Here is a 21,053-nt window from a genome sequence, read left to right as displayed (position 1 = left end):
GTGGACCAGCAACAAGTAAGAGGCTTATGTCTGGGCAGAGACTAGTTTAAACATTATTGTGTTATTATTTGAGTGTATATTTCTGTAGGACCGCCGATTCCCTTTGTTTTTTGCCAGCGTGTCATGACGAATCTGCGTTTACGGCCACATCGCGGCACCGTTTAACGTTAGACCAATTTTGCGGAGATTTTAACCCACTAAAAGATCGGTACACGGCTGGACGGATCTTAGTTCGTCCGCTTGGGTACCGAGTGGTAAAGTGTTTGAGATCTCCTCTGATCACTCTTTGCATGTTTCCTTTTCTCTCTCTCTCTTTTCTCCTAAACCCGCCTGCACACACGTTCCGACCTGCATCCACATAATTCACGTGTTATACCCGTCCGGGGACTTAGAGAGTGCGATCGCATCTCGACGCCATTCGGCACTTTGAACCACGAGATAGACAAAAGCATCCCTTTGTTCTCCATTTCCTGTTGGTCAAACAACGCGGTTAGACCGCCATCTTGAATTCGATCCTACGTCAAATCACGTGGTTAGACCTCCATCTTGAATTCAGTAACACGACACCACGCGGTTAGACCGCCATCTTAAATTCAGTAATACAACGTCATCCCCCGTGACTTCGTACGCCATCTTGACTCCCCCTTTTCTCTCTCTCACACACACACACACACACACACACACACACACACACACACACACACACATAGGTATTACATGTGTGTTATAAATCGTGTTAAGTGCTAGTGTTGTGATCTTTGATATAGTGGATTCTTGTTAGGATAATAGTCATTAATTAACATTGATGTTATTATCTTTAATAAATTCTATTGTATTTAAAGTACTGGTATTTTGTGATTATTTGTGCATATGTATGACTACAGCTGGAACATGATAGCCAGTGTTTGAACTTAAACCTTCACTGTTCATTTTACAATCATTAATAGTAAATATTGAGATTTTATGAGACTGATCTTTACAGATTGATTGTTGGTCCCTGATACCAGGGTGGTGCCCCGTCTTTGATAAATTATAATTACAAATTGTATTATTCTTAATTGATAATTTTATTGTTTCTCATTAATTATTTCATTATTCTTAATTGATAACTTTATTGTTTTTAATTAATAATTTTATTATTTTAATAAATATTTATTATTATTTTAATAATCATATTTTATGATTATTAATAATTAGCCAACATCAAGTCTACCTACTATTGCACAACAACCGCTACATGTCGTAAGGATTCCAATAGGGGGGGAAGGGTGTTATCTTCAAAGTGGCCAGCCGCCATTTTGAAAGCACGCTGACTCACACAGACACACACACATGTAGACTCACATGCCTATCTTTGTTTAGTAATTACACCGTTAGTAATTTGTGTTTTTATACTTTATTATATTCATAATAAATGTTTTTCTTTCACAAATGTTTTTTTATTAATGTTGCATGAGTGAATTTTGCCAACCTCTACACTGTCAAGAACTCCATATCCTTCAACTTAGCTAACTATCTATATGGTAATTTTGGTTATAGTTATTAATTTAATTGTTAATCAGAGTTCCAAATTTGTAGTTAGTACTTTTATGAGACTTAATCAATAAATTGGCTATCTTTTCCCTTCCTTTGAAGGGTGGTGCCCCGAGGTAACTTTAATCAATTAAAGTTATTATTTAATATTAATAATAAAATATTTATATTTTATATTTTATTTTGATAACCAAATTTATTGAATGCAGAGAGGCACACCATTTCATGGTATCACGTTTGATGCATTATTGCACAACATAAATCAACATCATTTAAAAAGTCACTCAACTCAAACCTGGAAGTATCAACCTGCAGTATCTACATCACAGCATAAAACACTAACATGTCTATAACAGCCGGCTCATTAAGCTAAACGTACGATATCTATATGAAGATATACCATCTTATGATTATTATTATTACTTAAACATTGCAGCAGTAACTTAACGTACAGCTCCCCCTTCTGGCACTCTGGGCAAAACGTTTTTTACAACACATTGGTTCATATACAATCATTCATATCATATCATCATACATTACATTTCCTTACATTTCATTTAGCTGACGCTTTTATCCAAAGCGACTTAGAATAAGTGCATCAACCATGAGGAACAAACCCAGAACAAGAAGAATCAAGAAAGTACAATTTTCTTACAAATAACACGTCACCATTGTAATGTATAAGAATAACAGCTGGATCAGAAGAACATGAAGATACAGTATAAAATATTCCAGCTTTTGGACGACAAACTTCAAGAATCAATAAAATGGCTGAAAACTGGTTAAATCCAGTTCACACGATAAAAGTGACTTTTTATATCAAACTTTACAGACTGTCGGGCCTTGGCAGTGGTTTAAACTAAATCACAGTTTCATCTGGGAATGTTCCCACCTTTGTTTCTTTTCTATCTAATGAGAATCACATTATTACGAGTGACTTTGTTTTCACAGCAGAAAGTTGTAACAAATGATTCCTAATATAAATATATCGATGTCAAATGTAAATCTACTATTGTATGATTGTGACGTTGGCATAGAGGCTGCTGGGATCAGCTGAGGGTCCAGTAGAAGAGGAGGGAGCTTCCACAGTGCTGAAGGCCACTGCATCATCACCACCCTGGATCTGTAGGATATACAATCAATCAATCAATCAATCAATCAATCAATCAGTCAATCAATCAATCAATCAATCAATCAATCATCTGTATAGCACCTTTCATCAGGTTAGTGTAGTTCAATGTGCTTCACAGAACACAACAAATACAAATGTTGATAAGGAAGTATGATAAAAATGGATTTAAACAAAGACAGAATAGGATGTATTACACCGCAGGTCAGGATGTAGCACGGTTACCATAGTGACAGAGAGACAACACAATGCAAATAATTATTAAAAAGTAAAATGACCTAATGCAGTGCTAACAAAACCATCACAGCATAACAACATGTATCAAAACACAAAGAAACATCCATAACTTTAACTTTCACGTTAAAACTTTAGAACTTATGATGACATCATTATTTCATGGTGTTATTACGAGATAAATAAAAACTTGTCGGAGGTATAAACTCTATAAGTGACATTTTATTTTCATCTGTGAATGTTCTCACCTTGTTTCTTCTCCATCTGATGAGAATCACAACCATTGTTACGATTGTGGCAAAACCCACAACCAGACGAATGTACCACCACCAATCTGTCAACAGAATGACAAGAGCTTTAGTTTTCTGTTCAGTCCAACTTCCTGTATTTACACATGTTGTTAACATTAAATCCATCAACACGCAGCAGCACAGAGATGAATGAGAGGTGCAGTGAATATTCAGTACCTGTTCCTGGAGCTGGTTTCTTCTTTCCTTCTTAAGAAAAATAAATGTATTAACAAATGGAATTTATTGGATCAGGAGCAGTTCATCGTGTTCTGTGTTTTCTCACCTGATGACGGAGGAATGAAGGCAAACTTTTCCTCTTTGTCACCATCCCTCACTTTACATGTTAATGAGCTATAGTTCTTCATCTTGTAAACAGAATGGGATTTTGAGAAGCTCACATTGGCCGAGCAGGAAGACTGTGATGTCTTCAGGTCAGTGTTGTTTTCAGTCACATCTATATTCATATACAGCCACTTCACTGTGAGGTCACACCTTTCATATGCTGACACAGAGCAGCTCAACGTCACCTCATCAGTTCTCTTCTGCTCAGTCACTGGTGATGATCCAGATATTGTGAGAGAAAGATAACATGAGTGAAACTATGTCCATCAGAATGATCAAAATTATCATAATGTTTTTATGAAGAGACTCTTTTACTCACCGTTGACAACAGAGATAAAAACCACATGATGTTCATATGGTTGTGTTGTCAGGTCAAACTGTATGCAGTCGTATCGACCAGCATCTTCAGCTGTGACCTCCCTAATAACCAGAGAACAGTTTGCAGCAAGACGTAGTCTGTCTGCTTTAGATTTGGAAATCCTGGATGTGTCGAGCTGCCTGTTTACAAACAGGTTTACTGATCTAGTCCTCTCTGAATCAGTGAAGGACCAGGAAGTAGCTCCACAGTTCACATGATCATCTCTCACATTGTCACAAGGCAAAGTGACTTCAGCTCCAGCTCTGATGATGATGATGTGGGAATATTGGGCAGCGAGCACTGTGGAGGAAATGAGAGAGAGACAGCAACAATTAAACTAAACCAAGAAAAAGACTCATATTTTCATACACTTCTGAATGTGAGGATTCTTTTAAACATAACTTTGTAAATTAAGACCAAATGGAGCATGACTGACAAGATAAACCTGAAAAACATCAACTACAGTTATCTCCCTGCATTTGAATGCCTCAGCCAACCAGTCCAGTTCCAGTCTACGTACATTTGTTAAATTTTTATTCGAGGAGACAACTGGTCAGAATTTGAAGAAATTCAGACTTGAGATGTGCGAGAGGCCAAAAACCTGAAACCTTGACCTTTAACCACCAAATCCAACCAGTTAAACCGTGAGTTAATGGGAACATTGGTGTCAAACTTGAAAAGATTCTCTCGACAACATGTTCATGAGGGAAAGAGGGTTTTGTGAGGTCACAGTGAACTTGACCTTTGACCTCCAAAATCAACTCAGTTAATCTTTGTGTCCAAGAGAACGTTTGTACCAACTTTACACAGATTCCCTGGAGGTGTAACGGAGATATCGCGTTCACAAGGCAAAACATGTGCTTTGTAAAGTCACAGCGATCTTGACCTTGGACGACCAAAGTCTAATCAGTTCATCGTTGTGTTAAACTGAATGTTTGTCCCACATTTGAAGGAATTCCCCTCAAAGTGTTCCTGAAGGTCGTTGGCTCAGAGGCATAACAAAGCAACTACATGTTGCAGCACACTGGCCTTCATCAGGCGACAAAGTAGAAGTAAAGCAAAGGAAGAACGAGACTGAAGAAGTGACATCATCAGCTCATTATCACAGTAGACGGAGCAGGTGACTCAAACTAGAGCAAATAACCACAATTAGACAGAAAGCAATACACAGCAGATTGAAATATGAGGAATGATCCAGAACACAAATATACACAACTACAATATCAGAGTACTCATAAATATCAGTCCCCTGAATGTGCCAGACTTGTGCCACAACACATCAGTGAAACTCTTCACTTTTAAAAGCAAACACAGACAATCTGGTATTATTCTTATTATTCACACTGATAAAGTTTTGTAAGTGTATTTATTCTTACCTGTAAACTGAATCAGCACCAGTAGCAGATGTAAAGACATTTTAATCCGTTTGATTTCATCCATTCTTCTTCTTTCTCTTTTCTGCTTCTCGGTTCTTAGTAAAAAGTGAAATGTGGCGTTTACTTCCTGTTGATCACTTCCCCTCAGTGACACGTCTCCTCTGTCGTCATGTGCTAGTTGCATGTAGAGAAAATATCCATCAGCACCGACTTTCCCCCGTCGACCAGAGACTGTGTGAATATTTTACGATGAACTAATGTGCAGCAGGCGACTTTTAGATTCAGACACTTGTCACTCATTCACATGAGTGATGCAAATATCAGTAGATTCAGTCCAAATAAAGGACGACACACGTCACCTCTGGAGCAACTTCACATCTGGACTTTTATATTTTACAGGTGGTCGAGCTTGAATAGCTGTCACATGTATATTGTTTTTTTCCTGTGTTAAAAATATAATAAAAAATTGCAAACTTATCTTGAAGTTACTGAATTAATGTAACTTATTCAGGTTCATATTCAAACACATGAAGTCAAGAGCTATTTAAACATTTGTTCAGGTCACATGTGCATGGAGGATTTTTCTGTAATAAGATTTAATAACATTATTGACTTGGGCTTCAAAATGTTAACGTGAATCAAATGTGATTCTGTGGTTTCCAGCTGTGGATTGAACTTAGTTTGCCTGAGGACCAATAAAGTAAATGAATAAGTAACCGTCCGTCATGTCTCAGAGTCGTTGTCACATATGGTCACATCTTTAACTTCACTGTGTCTGAAACTACATGAACACATCATTCAGTGTGACGAGCATCACGGTTTCTTCAGTAGAAACGAGAAGCTGCACCCACTTCCTACTCATTGATTAAGAAAGAGAGAAAGAAAGAAAGAAAGAAATGTATCCAGTCTTTATAATGAAATCTGTTGTTAACACACAAACAAAGATACAACAAAATCAGCATTAAACTCAACAAGAATCTGACCTTGGGTCTGGTTATAAAGTAAATAATAAATTCTACAAAAGAAAATATACCATTTATCAGAAGAATTCAGAAGAAACAGTGACATGAACGTGAGGTTCCTGTTTCTCACGTTGACCAACTAGTTCCCTTACAGCCCCCCCCCTCTGGACAGAAAGGCTTTTACATGAACTCCTGAACATTATCATGGAAATGAAATGTTAAAAGAAAACAGATACAGCAGAGATTCAAGTAAATGTTGGTTCATGTATGGATAAATAACTGCAGATCAAACCGTCGGTGTACTCTGGCTTTATTCTTGGTCTTCTGGGATGAGTGAAGACACAACGCAGGTAAATGTCTCTCAGGTGCTGTGGTCTCTGTTTGGTTTGGGCTTGTTGACGGTGGCGTGGACGTCACTGGAGGCTCCAGCAGAAGAAGAAAACTTCACACTGCTGTAGGTCAGTGATTCTCAAATGGGGGTGCTAGTACCCCTAGGGATACTTTGGAGTACTGCATGGGGTACTTGAAATTTATTTTTTAAATGTAAGATAATTATTAGTTCTATAAAAATGTAAATGTAATTTCAATAAACCACATTTCATAGTAAATATTCCTATTTTCAATGTTATCGTTTCCCAAGTTACGTTCATGACGACGTTTGTTCACTGTGATGAAGCCAGTTTCAGTTCTGAACAACGAAATCAACAAACATGGATTCGTGGTTGAAACGTAGCAGCAACGCAGCTGAAAACAAGGAGAAGGAAGTGAACAAGAAAGTGAAAACAGAGCCAACACAATGTCGCCAGTATCATGAAGAATATGTTTTAATGGGATTTACTTCGACGAGCTGCAATCCGCCCAAAGCATTGTGCATTTTCTGTGAGGAAAAGTTAGCAAACAGTTACATGAAGCCAGCGCAGCTGCAGCGACATCTCAGCACAAAACATCAGTGTCATGTCGGTAAGACACCAGAGTTTCTCAAGAAGAAACAGTCTGACTTCATAGTTTCACAAGAAACGATGTGAAAAGTCTCCACAACATCAGCCAAAGCACTGGAGGCTTCTCATGCTGAAGCCAAAAGGCCTTTCACCACAGCTGAGGACCTGCTACTTCCAGCCGCTGCTGTACTGACGAGACGATGCTGGACACAAACACAGCAGATCAGTTCTAAACTGGGCCTTTGTCAAATGACACCGTTGCTGCAGAATAGAAACGATGGGAACAGACATTGTTGATGAAGTTGTGTAAAAACTTGCTGAAGCATTTTCACTGCAGCTGGATGAATGGACAGACGTCAGTGGAAAGACACAGCTTATTGCTTTGGTGAGATACATTGATACTGATGCTGTGTTGCACTTGGCTGAAAACATATTTCAAAGGGGGAACATTGTTGAAAAGAGTTTGAGAACCAGTGCTGTAGGCATCACCTTCACCACCATCTTTAACTGGGACCTGAGAAGGAAGAAGGAAACAGCATCTCGAGGTAAATTACAGACACAAGGAGTCACTTTGTTTACTTTGACAATTTAAATGTCTGTTACAGACACTTTAAGGATGGAAATAAACCGGCTTTTGATTTCATTGTCCCACAGACTCAGTCCTCTCACCCTGTCTTCACTGCTGCTCCGTGGAGGAATCACCGGGACGAGTCTCTCCATGGCTGCTGGGATCAGCTGAGGGTCCAGTAGAAGAGGAGGGAGCTTCCACAGTGCTGTAGGTCACTGCATCATCACCACCCGGATCTGTAGGATATACAATCAATCAATCAATCAATCAATCAATCAATCAATCAATCAATCAATCAATCAGTCAGTCAGTCAGTCAGTCAATCAATCAATCTGTATAGCACCTTTCATCAGGTTAGTGTCGTTCAATGTACTTCCCAGAACACAACAAATACAAATGTTGATAAGGAAGTATGATAAAAATGGGTTAATTATTATTGGGGGTTAATATTACACCTTCAGGTTATTCTGCTCTGTCCACTGCTCCCATCTAGTGCTCATTACCTAAACAACCACAAACATGTCTTACTTCCACCAAAGAGTTGGTTTGTGCCTCTGACAGTTTCTCTGTTTTTCAGCAGGAGTAAAAAAAACCTGGTGGAAGCATGAAACATGAGTCCAGAAAGAACTGAGTCAGTTTCGGGGCGGAGCCGGACAAAGGGGCGGATCCAGGAATTCCAAAATACAAGAGACAAACTTCATAATAGAAACACTCCACAGATCAAGAGTAAGTTTCACAGAACTGTGTTCAGTATAATTATTACTCTGGTATCAGTTTGTCTCTCTGAGGATTACAGGGGAATTGCTTTCCTCATTTCTTCCTATTTTCTGCTTCATTTTGACCTTTTTCTTTCAGATTATTGGGCTGAAACTTCAATGACTGTATGAAAGTAAGTTTCCCTGTGACTGAGCTGGTTGAGATCCAGTCGAGCGTCGTGCCGCAGAGCAGAGAGATGCACGGAACAGCAAGAGGCCTGAGTCCTGAGCGTTAGTGAGGGGGCCGAGGTGAACGGTGCAAACACCTGTCACAATAAAACACACACAGGCTCAGAGACGTGGAACCTGCAGGACATCCCTTTTAATAAAAGCACTAAATATTGTTATGAATACTGATATTGACTGAGGTGGGGAAGGTTCATCTTGTTGTATGTAAATGTTGGGACATGGTTTTTGGGAGACCACACTTCGGCCTGTATGGTAGTCAAAAGCCTTGAGCTCATGTCCTTTGTCTGGAGAAAACAAGAGCCTCCAGGACTCAGTCTCCCAGGGGGCATCAACGTCACACAGAGGTGTGAAACCCCCCCCAGGGACACAGGTTTCAACTCCCATTGGTCACTCTGGACCCCATGACCTGTGAGGTCACCGGGCCAATATAAGGCCTGTTCCCTCCTATTTTCTTCCTCTTCCTACGATCCTTCTACAGGAGGGAAGGCTGTCGAGCCTCTTCTCCAGCTCACATCTTCTCTTCCCATCCAACTCTTCGAGAGGAGCACAAAGGTGCAGCTTCCAGCTAATCTCACCAAGGAAACCTCCTCGTACTCCAAGCTCTACCAACCCTTCAAGCAGCGACTCGATGTCCTGCTGGAAAACTTCAGCCAGCAACTGAGCTGCACAGCTCAACAGAATCACTAATGCGGGAGCCACACAAACCAGCAAGACGACTTCACAGGACTGCGAACTGCACAGCAACTCTTTTTCCCCTTTCCACGGACGGGTAACACAACTGGGCTTAATAATTATACTAGGCTAAGCAAGACTGTTTATTCGATTCTGTGTGATGTTTATAAGTTTGATTTGTGGTGTTGTGATATTGTGGTTACAAGTTGTTGAGAAAGTTAATGTTAGTTATGCTCTTCAGTCCTTCTGTGCATGCATCTATCAACTTTCTCTAATTTGGCACACACACAGACACACGCATAACTCTTCACCTACTTAGCTCGGACCCCCGTGTTGGGATCGAGCCCAGGACAAAGGAGAGGCCTACAACACATTTGAGAAGCCTGACTAGAGTTCGTCTCTAACATGAGGCCAAAACCCCCAGAATGCTTTTGGGGCCTCCATGTTTTTTTAACCGCCGCCCGAGTTCAAACTCGGGCCTTCCATTGGCTAAGAGCTCCTGGAGGGAGGCCGGACATTTCTCAGGTAATAAATACAGAGAACCCCCTCAATTCATTGCTTTTTCCCGTGCGCTGAAGACAGGACCAGAACCTCTCCCAGTTCCTCCAGATGATCCAGACACTTAAAGGGAGCAACCAATCCAAACGTTTGTATTTAGATTTTTACCTTAAGTTCATTCCCTTTTATTTTTGTGAACTTCCCTTTTTTACCTGAGCTTTATTTTTGAAACAACCGCGGCAAAGTCTTTCACTCGCCGGCCGAGTTCCCCAGACTTTTTCCGGATCCACAACTACAGCTGCTCCTCAGCTGTTCATACCTGCAGAAGGGCACGTGAATTCGCCACAAAGAGCAAGAACCATTCGCCACGAAGGGCAGGACACATTCGCCCAGGAGAACGAGACGAATTCTCTCCTATCCGGCCCAGCTCAATCCCCGCTGCCACCGCACGAATCAGCTGTTCTAGAGGCCACGAACACAATTCACTTGTCTTCCCGGAACGCGCCGCTCGCGCATCAACGAACCGTGGACCAGCAACAAGTAAGAGGCTTATGTCTGGGCAGAGACTAGTTTAAACATTAGCGTGTTATTATTTGAGTGTATATTTCTGTAGGACCGCCGAGTCCCTTTGTTTTGTGCCAGCGTGTCATCACGAATCTGCATTTACGGCCACATCGCGGCACTGTTTACCGTTAGACCAATTTTGCGGAGATTTTAACCCACTAAAAGATCGGTACACAGCTGGACGGATCCCAGTTCGTCCGCTTGGGTACCGAGTGGTAAAGTGTTTGAGATCTCCTCTGATCACTCTTTGCATGTTTCCTTTTCTCTCTCTCTCTTTTCTCCTAAACCCGCCTGCACACACGTTCCGACCTGCATCCACATAATTCACGTGTTATACCCGTCCGGGGACTTAGAGAGTGCGATCGCATCTCAACGCCATTCGGCGCTTTGAACCACGAGATAGACAAAAGCCTCCCTTTGTTCTCCATTTCCTGTTGGTCAAACAACGCGGTTAGACCGCCATCTTGAATTCGATCCTACGTCAAATCACGTGGTTAGACCGCCATCTTGAATTCAGTAATACGACGTCATCCCCCGTGACTTCGTACGCCATCTTGACTCCCCCTTCTCTCTCTCTCTCACACACACACACACACACACACACACACACACACACACACACACACACACACACACACACACACACACACAAATAGGTATTACATGTGTGTTATAAATCGTGTTAAGTGCTAGTGTTGTGATCTTTGATATAGTGGATTCTTGTTAGGATAATAGTCATTAATTAACATTGATGTTATTATCTTTAATAAATTCTATTGTATTTAAAGTACTGGTATTTTGTGATTATTTGTGCATATGTATGTGACTACAGCTGGAACATGATAGCCAGTGCTTGAACTTAAACCTTCACTGTTCACATTTTACAATCATTAATAGTAAATATTGAGATTTTATGAGACTGATCTTTACAGATTGATTGTTGGTCCCTGATACCAGGGTGGTGCCCCGTCTTTGATAAATTATAATTACAAATTGTATTATTCTTAATTGATAATTTTATTGTTTCTCATTAATTATTTCATTATTCTTAATTGATAACTTTATTGTTTTTAATTAATAATTTTATTATTTTAATAAATATTTATTATTATTTTAATAATCATATTTTATGATTATTAATAATTAGCCAACATCAAGTCTACCTACTATTGCACAACACCCGCTACATGTCGTAAGGATTCCAATAGGGGGGGAAGGGTGTTATCTTCAAAGTGGCCAGCCGCCATCTTGAAAGCACGCTGACTCACACAGACACACACATGAAGACTCACATGCCTATCTTTGTTTAGTAATTACACCGTTAGTAATTTGTGTTTTTATATTTTATTATATTCATAATAAATGTTTTTCTTTCACAAATGTTTTTTCATATATGTTGCATAAGTGAATTTTGCCAACCTCTACACTGTCAAGAACTCCATATCCTTCAACTTAGCTAACTATCTATATGGTAATTTTGGTTATAGTTATTAATTTAATTGTTAATCAGAGTTCCAAATTTGTAGTTAGTACTTTAATGAGACTTAATCAATAAATTGGCTATCTTTTCCCTTCCTTTGAAGGGTGGTGCCCCGAGGTAACTTTAATCAATTAAAGTTATTATTTAATATTAATAATAAAATATTTATATTTTATATTTTATTTTGATAACCAAATTTATTGAATGCCGAAAGGCACACCATTTCATGGTATCACGTTTGATGCATTATTGCACAACATAAATCAACATCATTTAAAAAGTCACTCAACTCAAACCTGGAAGTATCAACCTGCAGTATCTACATCACAGCATAAAACACTAACATGTCTATAACAGCCGGTTCAATAAGCTAAACGTACGATATCTATATGAAGATATACCATCTTATGATTATTATTATTACTTAAACATTGCAGCAGTAACTTAACGTACAGCTCCCCCTTCTGGTACTCTGGGTAAAACGCTTTTTACAACACATTGGTTCATATACAATCATTCATATCATATCATCATACATTACATTTCCTTACATTTCATTGAGCTGACGCTTTTATCCAAAGCGACTTAAAATAAGTGCATCAACCATGAGGAACAAACCCAGAACAAGAAGAATCAAGAAAGTACAATTTTCTTACAAATAACACGTCACCATTGTAATGTATAAGAATAACAGCTGGATCAGAAGAACATGAAGATACAGTATAAAATATTCCAGCTTTTGGACGACAAACTTCAAGAATCAATAAAATGGCTGAAAACTGGTTAAATCCAGTCCACACGATAAAAGTGACTTTTTATATCAAACTTTACAGACTGTCGGGCCTTGGCAGTGGTTTAAACTAAATCACAGTTTCATCTGGGAATGTTCCCACCTTTGTTTCTTTTCTATCTAATGAGAATCACATTATTACAAGTGACTTTGTTTTCACAGCAGAAAGTTGTAGCAAATGATTCCTAATATAAATATATCGATGTCAAATGTAACTCTACTATTGTATGATTGTGACGTTGGCATAGAGGCTGCTGGGATCAGCTGAGGGTCCAGTAGAAGAGGAGGGAGCTTCCACAGTGCTGAAGGCCACTGCATCATCACCACCCTGGATCTGTAGGATATACAATCAATCAATCAATCAATCAATCAATCAATCAATCAGTCAATCAGTCAATCAACCAATCAATCAATCAATCAATCAATCAATCAATCAATCAATCTGTATAGCACCTTTCATCAGGTTAGTGTAGTTCAATGTGCTTCACAGAACACAACAAATACAAATGTTGATAAGGAAGTATGATAAAAATGGATTTAAACAAAGGCAGAATAGGATGTATTACACCGCAGGTCAGGATGTAGCACGGTTACCATAGTGACAGAGAGACAACACAATGCAAATAATTATTAAAAAGTAAAATGACCTAATGCAGTGCTAACAAAACCATCACAGCATAACAACATGTATCAAAACACAAAGAAACATCCATAACTTTAACTTTCACATTAAAACTTTAGAAGTTATGATGACATCATTATTTCATGGTGTTATTACAAGATATATAAAATCTTGGCGGAGGTATAAACTCTATAAGTGACATTTTAGTTTCAGCTGTGAATGTTCTCACCTTGTTTCTTCTCCATCTGATGAGAATCACAACCATTATTACGATTGTGGCAAAACCCACAACCAGACGAATGTACCACCACCAATCTGTCAACAGAATGACAAGAGCTTTAGTTTTCTGTTCAGTCCAACTTCCTGTATTTACACATGTTGTTAACATTAAATCCATCAACACGCAGCAGCACAGAGATGAATGAGAGGTGCAGTGAATATTCAGTACCTGTTGTCATCTCATTGTTTCCTGGAGCTGGTTTGTTCTGTCCTTCTTAAGAAAAAGAAATGTATTAACAAATGGAATTTATTGGATCAGGAGCAGTTCATCGTGTTCTGTGTTTTCTCACCTGATGACGGAGGAATGAAGGCAAACTTTTCCTCTTTGTAACGATCCTTCACTTTACATGTTAATGAGCTATAGTTCTTCATCTTGTGAACAGAATGGGATTTAATGAAGCTCACATTGGCCGAGCAGGAAGACTGTGATGTCTTCAGTTCAGTGTTGTTTTCAGTCACATCTTTATTCATATACAGCCACTTCACTGTGAGGTCACATCTTCCATATGTCGACACAGAGCAGCTCAACGTCACCTCATCAGTTCTCTTCTGCTCAGTCACTGGTGATGATCCAGATATTGTGAGAGAAAGATAACATGAGTGAAACTATGTCCATCAGAATGATCAGAATTATCATAATGTTTTTATGAAGAGACTCTTTTACTCACCGTTGACAACAGAGATATAAACCACATGATGTTCATATGTTTGTGTTGTCAGGTCAAACTGTCTGCAGGTGTATTGACCAGCATCTTCAGCTGTGACATCCCTAACAACCAGAGAACAGTTTGCAGCAAGACGTAGTCTGTCTGCTTTAGATTTGGAAATCAGAGATGTGTCGAGCTGCCTGTTTACAAACAGGTTTACTGATCTAGTCCACTCTGAATCAGTGAAGAACCAGGTAGTAGCTCCACAGTTCACATGATCATCTCTCACATTGTCACAAGGCAAAGTGACTTCAGCTCCAGCTCTGATGATGATGAAGGAATATTGGGCAGCGAGCACTGTGGAGGAAATGAGAGAGAGACAGCAACAATTAAACTAAACTAAGAAAAAGACTCATATTTTCATACACTTCTGAATGTGAGGATTCTTTTAGACATAACTTTGTAAATTAAGACAAAATGGAGCATGACTGACAAGATAAACCTGAAAAACATCAACTACAGTTATCTCCCTGCATTTGAATGCCTCAGCCAACCAGTCCAGTTCCAGTCTACGTACATTTGTTTCCAGACTCACGAGGTCACTCTGACACTTGATCACTGAAATCTAATCTGTTAAGTTTTCATTCGAGGAGACAACTGGTCAGAATTTGAAGAAATTCAGACTTGAGATGTGCGAGAGGCCAAAAACCTGAAACCTTGACCTTTAACCACCAAATCCAACCAGTTAAACCGTGAGTTAATGGGAACATTGGTGTCAAACTTGAAAGGATTCTCTCGATAACATGTTCATGAGGGAAAGAGGGTTTTGTGAGGTCACAGTGAACTTGACCTTTGACCTCCAAAATCGAATCAGTTAATCTTTGTGTCCAAGAGAACGTTTGTACCAACTTTACACAGATTCCCTGGAGGTGTAACGGAGATATCGCGTTCACAAGGCAAAACATGTGCTTTGTAAAGTCACAGCGATCTTGACCTTGGACGACCAAAGTCTAATCAGTTCATCCTTGTGTTAAACTGAATGTTTGTCCCACATTTGAAGGAATTCCCCTCAAAGTGTTCCTGAAGGTCGTTGGCGCAGAGGCATAACAAAGCAACTACATGTTGCAGCACACTGGCCTTCATCAGGGGACAAAGTAGAAGTAAAGCAAAGGAAGAACGAGACTGAAGAAGTGACATCATCAGCTCATTATCACAGTAGACGGAGCAGGTGACTCAAACTAGAGCAAATAACCACAATTAGACAGAGAGCAATACACAGCAGATTAAAATATGAGGAATGATCCAGTACACAAATATACACAACTACAATATCAGAGTACTCATAAATATCAGTCCCCTGAATGTGCCAGACTTGTGCCACAACACATCAGTGAAACTCTTCACTTTTAAAAGCAAACACAGACAATCTGGTATTATTCTTATTATTCACACTGATAAAGTTTTGTAAGTGTATTTATTCTTACCTGTAAACGGAATCAGCACCAGTAGCAGATGTAAAGACATTTTAATCCGTTTGATTTCATCCATTCTTCTTCTTTCTCTTTTCTGCTTCTCGGTTCTTAGTAAAAAGTGCAATGTGGCGTTTACTTCCTGTTGATCACTTCCCCTCAGTGACACGTCTCCTCTGTCGTCATGTGCTAGTTGCATGTAGAGAAAATATCCATCAGCACCGACTTTCCCCCGTCGACCAGAGACTGTGTGAATATTTTACGATGAACTAATGTGCAGCAGGCGACTTTTAGATTTAGACACTTGTCACTCATTCACATGAGTGATGCAAATATCAGTAGATTCAGTCCAAATAAAGGACGACACACGTCACCTCTGGAGCAACTTCACATCTGGACTTTTATATTTTACAGGTGGTCGAGCTTGAATTTCTGTCACATTTTTATTGTTTTTTCCTGTGTTAAAAAAACAATAACAAATTGCAAACTTGTCTTGAAGTTACTGAATTAATGTAACTTATTCAGATTCATATTCAAACACATGGAGCCAAGAGCTATTTAACCATTTGTTCAGGTCACATGTGCATGGAGGATTTTTCTGTAATAAGATTTAATAACATTATTGACTTGGGCTTCAAAATGTTAACGTGAATCAAATGTGAATCTGTGGTTTCCAGCTGTGGATTGAACTTAGTTTACCTGAGGACCAATAAAGTAAATGAATAAGTAACCGTCCGTCATGTCTCAGAGTCGTTGTCACATATGGTCACATCTTTAACTTCACTGTGTCTGAAACTACATGAACACATCCTTCAGTGTGACGAGCATCACGGTTTCTTCAGTAGAAACGAGAAGCTGCACCCACTTCCTACTCATTGATTAAGAAAGAGAGAAAGAAATGAAGAAAGAAATGTATCCAGTCTTTATAATGAAATCTGTTGTTAACACACAAACAAAGATACAACAAAATCAGCATTAAACTCAACAAGAGTCTGACCTTGGGTCTGGTTATAAAATAAATAATAAACTCTACAAAAGAAAATATACCATTTATCACATGAATTCAGGAGAAACAGTGACATGAACGTGAGGTTCCTGTTTCTCACGTTGATGTTGTGCCATAATGCATCAAACGTGATACCATAAAATGGTGTGCCTTTCGGCATTCAATAAATTTGGTTATCAAAATAAAATATTAAATATTAATATTTTATTATTAATATTAAATAATAACTTTAATTGATTAAAGTTACCTCGGGCACCACCCTTCAAAGGAAGGGAAAAGATAGCCAATTTATTGATTAAGTCTCATTGATTAAGGTTCTAACTACAAATTTGGAACTCTGATTAACAATTAAATTAATAACTATAACCAAAATTACCATATAGATAGTTAGCTAAGTTGAAAGATATGGGGTTCTTGACAGTGTAGAGGTTGGCGAAATTCACTTATGCAACATTAATAAGAAAACATTTGTGAAAGAAAAACATTTATTATGAATATAATAAAGTATAAAAACACAAATTACTAACGGTATAATTGCTAAACAAAGATAGGTATGTGTGTATACATGTGTGTGTGTCTGTGTGAGTCAGCGTGCTTTCAAGATGGTCGCTGGCCAAAGAGATAACACCCTTCCCCCACCTATTGGAATGTTTACGACCTGTAGAGCTAATGAGGTGAAGAGTTATGCGTGTGTCTGTGTGTGTGTGTGTGTGTGTGTCTGTGTCTGTGCCAAATTAGAGGAAGTTACTAGATTGGATGCAACGAAAGACTGTGAAGAGCATAACAGACTAACATTACTTTCTCAATAACTTGTACCCAAAATATCACAACACCACAAATCAAACTTATAAACCTCACACAGAATCGAATAAACAGTCTTGCTTAGCCTAGTATAATTATTAAGCCCAGTTGTGTTACCAGTCCGTGGAAAGGGGAAAAAGGAAGTTGCTGTGCAGTTCGCAGTTTTGTGTCGTCTTGCTGGTTTCGGTTGAGCGGTATAGCTCAGTTGCTGGCTGAAGTTTTCCTGCAGGACATCGCATCGCTGCTAGGACGTTGGTAGAGCTTGGAGGGCGAGGAGGTTTCCTTGCTGAGATGAGCTGGAAGCTGCACCTTTGTGCTCCTCTCGAAGAGTTGGATGGGAAGAGAAGATGTGAGCTGGAGAAGAGGCTCCACAGCCTTCCCTCCTGTAGAAGGATTGTAGGAAGAGGCAGGAACTGGCTCGACAGCCTTCTCTCCTTGGAGGGAGTTTAGAAAGAGAGCTCCTGGCTCAACAGCCTTCTCTCCTTGGAGGGAGTTTAGAGAGAGAGCGAGATCCTGGAGAACTTAGCTTATATTGGCCCGGTGACCTCACAGGTCATGGGGTCCAGAGTGACCAATTGGAGTTGAAACCTGTGTCCCTGGGGGGGGTTTCCACCCCTCTGTGTGAAGTTGATGCCCTCTGGGACATTGAGTTCCTTGCTCTGGTTTTTAATGGCCCCTGGGAGACGGAGTCCTGGAGGGACATGCTGCTTCCGGCTTTGATGGCACATGTAGGCCGAAGTGTGGTTTCACACAAAACCATGGCCCAACATTGACCAACTAGTTCCCTTACAGCCTATGTCTGTTACAGACACTTTAAGGACGGAAATAAACCGGCTTTTGATTTCATTGTCCCACAGACTCAGTCATCTGACCCTGTCTTCACTGCTGCTCTTCTTGATGAAGCTGATGGATGCGTAGGAAACACCATCTTCAGGATCAGCCTGGACAGTGGAGACAACATACTGACTCCTCAGGAACATGTGGATTCACAATATACTGACCATAGGTTTTACCAAACAATTTTCTTACAATACATTTGAGTATACGTTGCTCTGATAGTGAGGACAGACAAAACACATCACTGTCCTCAGACTGTCCGTTGCTGCAGCTCCTCTTTTCAGCCTCTGTCTCACTTGGATTTAGCTCCTGTCTCTTTAAGACCCCCCTCCCGGTAAAGCCCAGTTTGCTCTGATTGGTCAGCTGGCCCACTCTGTTGTGATTGGTCAAATGCCTCCAGCGCATGTAGGTAATGTTGGACCTGGCTTTGTTAGGGGGCGGGTCAGTGCAAAACGCTAATGACAAGGAATAATCGTGATCTGTTATGAGTAACCGATACAAACTGTGGAAGGAAAGAACTGCTGATTGGCTAGCGGTGTGCTTTTCCTTCGTTATATGTTGTTTACTTCGGAAGTTACAGCAGAGACGGACAATGCCGCCGGTAAACAGGATATGAACCAATTCAAAGGCGACAAAATGAAACGTCTTGTTACTTTGAATAAATAATGCATTTCTCTGGAACATTTTTTTGTGATGAAAGTACACACGTCAACAACGTATACAACATAGGTCCAGTTGTTTTGGACGTTTTAATGAAGAATTGTTCAAGTTTTAAGAAGATAAATTCCACTCACAGTATTTTCATCCACCTGTGTTTTCCTCCCTGAAAAGAAAAAATCTTATATTGATGTGTTCATGCTCTTACCTTTGGTTCTTCTCTGTCTGATGAGCACTGTTATACTTATTAGAAGTGCAGCTGAAGCCACAGCCACAACGATGTACCACCACCACCACTGAGGAAAATCTGTAAACATTACACCACATTTCTGATTGGGTTTGAGGAAATCAGTCAGCAAATAAACCAAATCCCTGTGTAACTTTGAGTTCATCCTACCTGGTTTATCTGCAGTGAAGATATAGTGTGGTTTATAGGAATCGACACAATCTTCAGACCCAAGTTTACAACTTTACAAAATAAAAGTTCTGTAATTCAGCTCAATATGAAGCATTGCAGCAACAAAGCAAACCATGCGCTTTTACTTTGGAGAGGAATACAAATAATTAGATAATAAAATGATTTGGTGGAGATTTTGTTTGACTCAGTTAACGAGCACTGCTGTAGTTTATCAGTAGAAGGAGACGTGTTCAACTGGGTTCGGATTCAGATGCACATCTTGTGCATGTGGAGCCAGATCTGCACAGTGCAGCTTGAGGAGGAAGCTGCTGTAGCAAGGTGCACATGCTCGACCAATCACGAGTCAGTTTCAGCTGTCAAACATGACATTTAACCCTGTTTTATTTCAAATAACTAATAAAAACCAAACGTATCAGAAACTTGAAGAAACATCAGCATTAGAACAAACTAAAATGAGAGAAATCATCTTTGGGGAAATTTCTTTGGTATGTGCTCTGATCTTTTTTGAATGGAAGAGGCAGCGTTTTTGATCTATACTGAAGCCAGCCACCAGGTGGTGATCAAGATGCTTTGGCTTTGCCTCTGGGGAGCTGTCACATTGTCCATCTGTATTTATAGTTCGAATCCATTGAGTGAACACACCTACCTGTTTCCTCACATGAGAGAGGGTGGGCACTCCACAGCAGCAGGTTCCCACCATCACGCTCCGTCACGTTGCTCTCGAGTGACTTTGGCTTCTGATTACATTGAGTCTTAAACGAGACTGTGGCTGAGCACGACTCTGACCGTTCTTCCTTTACACCCCCGTTCAGCCTTCATATGTCAACACAGTGCACTTGAATGTCATGTCAGCGCTGTCTTCATAGACTGGTGGGATATATTGGGGGGAAAAGGAATAAACCGAAAGTCATCACAGAAATTATTCAATATTTCAGTATATTGTCCTAATAAGAAAATTTAAATACTCACTGCTAATAACAGACAGATAAACCGAAGCACTTTGAACTTGTTGTGATCCATTAAACTGTCTGAATGTGTACTGACCAGCATCTTTGACCGTGACTTTCTTTACAACCAGACAGTTCTCTGAAACATTCAGTCTGTCAGATTTAGAATGAGCTCCTACACCGATCTGACATTTTTACCTTTTCTTTATGAAACACTATGAATGTATGAATTAACAAAAAAACTAACATATAAAGTGATGATTAGATAATTCAATAAAAACATGAATGAAAAAAATAAATACACTTTGCGATGAAAATGACTATTTCTGTATTTATACATGTTTTATTTCTAAATTTATTTATTTATTTTTACAAGATCACATCACACATAGAACGAGTGGCACCATTACTCCACTATATCTTCACAGACAAAATAAGTGTTGGTCGCTTTATTAATGTTTAATATATTGTGTAAACACCGTTTTTACTTTTTAACACCCCCATTCTGGACACAAAGCTTTTTACAACAGTGCATTGCATCCCAGAAATTACTATTCAGCGAATATGTTTTGGAGATTGCTGATATGTTTGAGGATTTTCCTGGTTCTACAGAGACATCTATCTGTGACGGATTAAGTTGAGAGGTGAGGACAGATGAAGACTCTCAGGTGCTGTGGTCTCGGTTTGGTTTG

The 21,053-nt window shown here is 39.5% G+C and overlaps 1 protein-coding gene across 12 annotated transcripts in view; it reads right to left on the bottom strand.

The window, feature by feature from the left end:
* LOC117758388 overlaps positions 1-15,983 on the bottom strand; it is a 29,217-nt gene extending 13,234 nt beyond the window's left edge. For 2 of the 12 annotated variants that reach the window (XM_034580011.1, XM_034580013.1), the window contains exons 1-4: positions 15,711-15,983; positions 14,248-14,583; positions 13,870-14,139; positions 13,749-13,793 (exon numbers count right to left, since the gene is read on the bottom strand). In XM_034580011.1, the coding sequence (XP_034435902.1) occupies positions 13,749-13,793; positions 13,870-14,139; positions 14,248-14,583; positions 15,711-15,894 (835 nt within the window). In that variant the 5' untranslated portion in view covers positions 15,895-15,983. Of the gene's footprint in view, positions 1-3,244; positions 3,364-7,008; positions 7,576-7,851; positions 7,888-12,858; positions 13,015-13,529; positions 13,664-13,748; positions 13,794-13,869; positions 14,140-14,247; positions 14,584-15,710 lie in introns of those variants that run through there. The other 10 variants (XM_034580009.1, XM_034580014.1, XM_034580010.1 and 7 more) reach the window with 10 other exon arrangements.
* Positions 15,984-21,053: the final 5,070 nt, after the last annotated feature.

The sequence above is a fragment of the Hippoglossus hippoglossus genome, chromosome 24 (assembly GCF_009819705.1).
Source record: "Hippoglossus hippoglossus isolate fHipHip1 chromosome 24, fHipHip1.pri, whole genome shotgun sequence".
NCBI lineage: Eukaryota > Metazoa > Chordata > Actinopteri > Pleuronectiformes > Pleuronectidae > Hippoglossus > Hippoglossus hippoglossus.
The sequence above is the reverse complement of the archived record's forward strand: the minus strand, read 5'-3'. Positions and strand labels throughout refer to the sequence as shown.